This window comes from Eptatretus burgeri, chromosome 3 (genome assembly GCF_056783735.1).
Source record: "Eptatretus burgeri isolate ZD-2024b chromosome 3, Ebu_testis_v1, whole genome shotgun sequence".
NCBI lineage: Eukaryota > Metazoa > Chordata > Myxini > Myxiniformes > Myxinidae > Eptatretus > Eptatretus burgeri.
In genome coordinates this window covers 67,194,497-67,200,496 of record NC_140963.1, presented here as the reverse complement: position 1 = coordinate 67,200,496, position 6,000 = coordinate 67,194,497, and the positions used below count along the sequence as shown (strand labels likewise).

At 43.6% G+C, this 6,000-nt stretch overlaps 1 protein-coding gene and 1 pseudogene across 9 annotated transcripts in view; both read left to right on the top strand.

The window, feature by feature from the left end:
- The window catches only part of LOC147030109 (uncharacterized), a 3,291-nt pseudogene extending 2,616 nt beyond the window's left edge, over positions 1-675 (top strand).
- Positions 1-6,000, top strand: part of TEX10 (testis expressed 10) — a 250,399-nt gene that overhangs the window by 3,640 nt on the left and 240,759 nt on the right. For 4 of the 9 annotated variants that reach the window (XR_015056231.1, XM_085873812.1, XM_085873813.1 and 1 more), the window contains exons 2-4: positions 1,015-1,102; positions 2,488-2,688; positions 4,928-5,371. Coding sequence is in view for 8 of the 9 variants with exons in the window: in XM_085873812.1 (XP_085729938.1) it covers positions 2,494-2,688; positions 4,928-5,371 (639 nt within the window). In the remaining variant the exon portion in view is untranslated. The remainder of the gene's footprint in view (positions 1-1,014; positions 1,103-2,487; positions 2,689-4,927; positions 5,372-6,000) is intronic. The other 5 variants (XM_085873810.1, XM_085873814.1, XM_085873811.1 and 2 more) reach the window with 3 other exon arrangements.

Below are 6,000 nucleotides of genomic sequence, written 5' to 3'. Positions count from 1 at the left end.
CCCATACACACACCCATACACACACCCGTACACACACCCATACACACACCCATACACACACCCATGCACACACCCATACACACACCCATACACACACCCATACACACACCCATACACACACCCATACACACACACATACACACACACATACACACACACATACACACACACATACACACACACACACACACACACACATACACACACACACTCGCCCCTGCACACTCGCCCCTGCACACTCGCCCCTGCACACTCGCCCCTGCACACTCGCCCCTGCACACGCGCCCCTGCACACGCGCCCCTGCACACGCGCCCCTGCACACGCGCCCCTGCACACGCGCCCCTGCACACGCGCCCCTGCACACACACACCCACAACACGCACACCCACAACACGCACACACCCCCTACACACACCCCCTACACACACCTGCACATACACTACAACTGAGCTTTGTGGATGATAATGTAAAATGTGACAAAAGGAGAAGATAGGCAAGATAAGTTCAGAAAGTTGAGACTGAAAATAGAAAAAGAGAGGTTTTGGGAAAGGTTATGGAGCTCGTCTCGCAAGATCGTGCAGACAGATTTAGGATGTTTATGCTGACTCACCACCATCCTCGTTGAAGACCTAAACGGCTAATGTGGTTTGTGTCACTGGGGCAGGAAGTTTTGACCGCTTTTCAAGCGGAAAATTTGATTGGTGGTGATGACGTAAAATGCCGTAATATTTTGTCCAAATACTATTGAACGGAAGGGTTTTGAAAGTGCCAAAAAGATGATTTGTGTTCTCCAATATTCAAGTATGTAATTCATTTTAAATGAAATAATGATTTTAAACGTTGTGGAAAACAACCTTTTTTGCAGAAGTCTATCGCCGTTGACGCAGTGGCTATTACACCACCTTATTTAACACATTACATTAGTTTTTCATTCTTGTTTGTATCCTTTATGATGTCCTTAGAAACAGTAAGTTTCCTGTTTGTAATGATTTTCAATTTGCTTTGACTCACAGGCAGGCGGTCAGAATAAAAATATTATCTCACTCCTCTGTGTATGTACGATTGGTACAAATTCAGAGCCAAAGTCCTGCTGAACTACAGGTTCGTTTTCCGATCCATGTTCCAATTCGTGTTAAAAATATAACAATTGAATTGAAATTCAGTTGTTCCTCGTTCATAAACTGACGTTTGTAGATAGATGGACAGACAAAGTGAACCAATTGCTTAATTAACCGTGCTTTACGCTTCGCCTGCACGGGGATAATTACTGATTAATTGACATTGTATTTTCCACTCATAAAATGTGGCTGTTTTTGTTAAAAAAAAATTCTCTGACTACCAATTTTTCGATTACTGTCAATTGATGCTTATTAATTGAAAAACTGACCATTTTTGAGCATAAATCTGGAAATTCATTGCCATCTGAGTTTGGCCTGAGAGCCAATTTATGAAGAAGAAGAAAAAGAAGCAAAGCTGGCCTCCAAAGCCACCTGCAGATTAGGCATCAGCTGTCATTTTAAGTCATTCATTGAAAAGTCACAACTACCTCGCCTGCAGGTCTGAGACTAGTTGAAAAATCAGAACTACTCCCAGCCTGCCCCCTTTTCCCCTCTCTCTTGGCCACCCCCGGGAAGATGCCCTCTCTTGTTTCGGCCCTCTTTGACCTTTCATCGATCAACTTGTCATTCAAATTGTCCACTAATGCAGACTACCACTATCCTTGACAAACACCAATACTCCCTCATAATTACCTCTGCCACTGAGGGTGAAGGAGGTTATGTTTTCACCCCTTTCTTTCTGGTTTTTTTTTTTTTGTTTGTGTGCAGGATATCTCAAAGTTGTGGACGGATTCGGACGAAACTTGGTGGACAGGTTGGGAGTGTGACAAGGTCAAATTGATTAGATTTTGGTGAAGATCTGAATCCGGATTCGGCTACTAGAATTTTAAAGTGATTCTTCACCATTGAGACCGGGCCAAAAACGATATGTAGCACGATATGTCAAAAAGTTGTGGACGGATTCAGACGAAACTTGGTGAACATGTTGGGTGTGTGATGACGAAAAATTGATTCAGCTTCGTGAAGATCTGGATCCCGATCTGAATCTGATAATTTTCTTCGTGATTCTTCACGATTGAGAGATAGGGCCAAAAACGATATGTCGTATGACATTTCAAAAAATGTATTCGACCCGATATGTTCTCGTGGATCAGGCATTATGTGGCTGAGGGTATGCGCTCTATCAAGTGCCCTTCCAGTTTTTCATTGTCTGTTTGTTGCTTTGCTATTACCTATTTTGGATAGTTTTAATCACGTGATTGCACTTGTGAACGTTGGTTATTTTTTTTCATGATCTTGGGAATACTGCACTGCAAGACATTGCCTCAAAGTTTGTAAAGTTTTCTTTTTTATTTATTTATATATATTTTTTTTTTAACGATGTCGACTGTTTGAATCTTTGTTCTTGTGACATATTTCTTCTTGCAGCTGAGTATGGGAAAGTCAGCACAGCAGAAGAAGAAGAAAAGGGCTGATGATTTCAAGAAAGTGAAATTAAAGGTTGGAAAGAAGAAACCAAGAGCACAAAATGAGACTAATGCAAGCGTTAAGACACAATCAATTGCTATCCCTGAGCAGCTGAAAGCTCATGGAACAGAACCCACCACTCGTCGCAAAGTTGGCTTCTCGGTAATTCCTGTACCTTTATTTACTTTAATACAAGATACATCTGCATGAATGCAATTTCATGCAGACAGTCTAATTTTACTGGGTGTTCCAAAAGTTACCCGACCCTTTTTTTTGTGCAATCTTCATTAATTTGGTTGTAATTTTAAGTGAGGCATTGGATTGAGCTTGGAGAAATTTAATAACTGAAAAGCACAGTTTGCGAAATATTTCTTGTGTGCACCAGTTGGACACAAAGCATTGAAATAAATGCTGGCAGCTGCTTAAACAGAATGAAGATATTGTTGCGGGCCGGCGGGGTCGGGTGAGAAGACCACGAGGTGGGGGAAACTACGTCAATTCTCACCAGACTCCCTGGAACTGGACGCTGTCGCTCACGGATAATTCTGTGACGTGGCGGGTTGCTTAACCGACCGTGGACACCAATAACTCAACCGCATGGCCTAGGGTCCTCCTGTCTCTGGGTGAATCGGGTTACCTAATTAACCATGCGGTTTAACCACCAGGAAACCACGCCCTCGGTACGCCTTGTCCGAACCGGATCACTACCGGATCGGATCTCCTTTCCGGATCGGATGCAGCCGAGCGGCACTGCCAAGGACATACCGGCGAGAAGGAACGGATTGTTGGGAATAAAGACCCGGCTAAACTTAGATTTGAACCATGCTGCGCCAATGGGAGCAAAGACAGGCGTGCTGGGAACATTTCTACAATTATTATTTATTTTCAATAAGCGAGGAAAAGCATGTGGCACAACAAAAGGTTTATTGCGGATGTAATGCAGGGAAAGATGAGAGAGGTGTGGGGTGCGACAATTATACAAGCAACTTACAAAAGCAGACAGTGCAGACTTGACACGAGATTAATAAAAGCAACAATCACAACAATAAAATATCTTGTACAGGCTTACTTAACGGACAGGCGCCAACACTCTCAGACAAAGTAAACCCAATTGTGAAAGGAATTTTTGCAGCCAGCGAGGGAGGGAGTTGAGGTTTCAGTTTCTCGGTACCTGAGCGTTTCGGGGGAGGGATGCACCATGGTGCGGAACCCGACAAAAGTTGTGGAGTTCGGTCCACAGCCGCACACGTGGTAATCGTGTCTGTAGCAGGAGCCCGAGTGGAGAAGAGCGGAGTCCAAGCCCGAGAATGGAGCAGTAGACAGGACCAGGTAAGAGGCTTGGTCGAGGTTGTGTCGGTAGGGACCAGTACAGTAGGCGGGCCGTCGAGGCGAGATGGAGGCAGAGCCAAGCCGCAGGAACACTTTCACAACAACTCCTTCGATTTTCCACTTTCCAACCAACTTCTCACGCTTTCAACCTTCTTTCAACCAACTCCCACCGACTTCTGCCTTTCAATAAACAACAACTGACTTCTTCCTTTCAATCTACCAACAACCACCGACTTCTTCCTTTCGATCTACAACAACAACAACTCCTTCCTCTGAGGATTGCTCCGTACTTTATAGATCCCGGAGCTCGGGGAGGAGCCATGGCGAAACCGATGTCATTGTCAGATCCGAGCATCCCGATTGGACCGGCCCTTCATATTGTCCGCCTTTCTGCGCGGTGTTTCAGCCAGACGCAAGTTTGGCCCGCCACGCCACGCGTGTCTGGGTTTGGGAAGGTGGATGGTGGCGCAGTTTCCATAGCGAACGTCGGGATTTTGCCTCAGAAAACGAGACTCCGGATACAGCGGGTCGACGGTGGTACGCTGTGGGCCAGCGAAACTAGGGTAGCAAGCGAGATGAATTAACCTCAGAAAAAGGAGGGAATAAAATAAAAGGGGAAAAATGATTTATTAATCCTAACGAATAGCCCATCGCAACACACTCCCTGCTGTCCTGCTAGACAAAAGGTAGGGATCTATCTGCACGTATATTAATGGAATAACTGACTCAGGACAACTGTATTGTATGCATACGGTTCCAAGAACCGTAACAATATGTTACTTGCCCCGAACAAATGTTATCAGACTTTTTTTTTGGTGGTTGCTTGTTGATGATTTTTACATGTCTATTTCATTTCTAAAAATAATAAAGATTTATCATTTTATTCCTTTTCCTCAATCAATGACTGGTTACTTTTGGGACAACTGGTTATGCTGATTTCATAAAAAAAAAATCTATTTTCCATTTTGAGACCTAAATAATGTTTTGCAAGAAAATGGATTGTTTTGTAGTTTTGTTTATATCAATGTTATCATGCATTGTTTTAGAAACCATGCTTTCTCTTCATCTGCAGACACTGCTTTCACAGCTGCAGCACTACAACTCCACAGTGAGACTGGGTGCACTCAAAGGAATACAAGAGCTGTTGAACCAGCATCCAGAACTGTTGAAACAAAATCTTGGATCTTTGCTTGGGGAGACGTCCGCATTACTCATAGATGCTGACTCCTTGGTGCGGCACCAAGCTGTTTCTCTCCTGCGTGAGCTCGCAACTCGACCAGCTCCAACTTGCTTTGTTCCTTTCTTTCCGATTGTTATGGCTCGCTTAAGCATTGCCATGACGCATTTGGATGATGCTGTGCGCCTTGATTCACTTGACGCCCTCGATATCCTCCTCGAGACATTTCCTCACCTGTTGAGTGGTGAAAGTCAGTGGGGTTCACACATTGAGAAAAGATCCAATGTTGAAACACTATTGTGCCACTTTATGGAACTTATTTCTAACCGTGGATCGGAGGTGAGGCCAGCAATTTATTATTGTGGTTGTTTTTTTACAGTGGGTGTTCAAGGATAGATCAAGAGAAGAGTAATTTGACATTTGTCCTGTCTCAGGTAAAATATTGGGACAACATTAATTGGACACTTTTTGCATTATTAACCACAAACTGATTTGCATTTACAAATAACAAATATTTGTGTTTATTTTCAAATGCAAGTTAAAGTGCCACTTATTTGTGAATTTTTTTTTTAAATTTAGGTTCTAAACTTGCTTTACCGCAGTGCCTCTGGCCTCCTAAATTTAAGTGAACAAATAATCGAGAAATCATTACAAAGCTCAAAACGTCCCTCTCACAATTTTGGAATGGTATCCAGACATCATTATGCAGCATTATTGTCCAGAAGTTGCACAGCCTTGCTCCCAGCGTCATTGCTGGGAGCGCAGCTGTGACTCCAGTGCAGTTCCACCGAATGGTTCGGGTAGGAATTTGGAGCATTACGGCGTTACCTCTCGCACTCGGCTGGGCCTTTACGACAGTGTATTATTCATGACTTGATGAGAAGCGGTGTTATTTCAGAAACCACTTCTGATAACTGCTGACAAGCTGTAACTAATCAGCCTACATTTCTAAATATCGTCATCGTAAT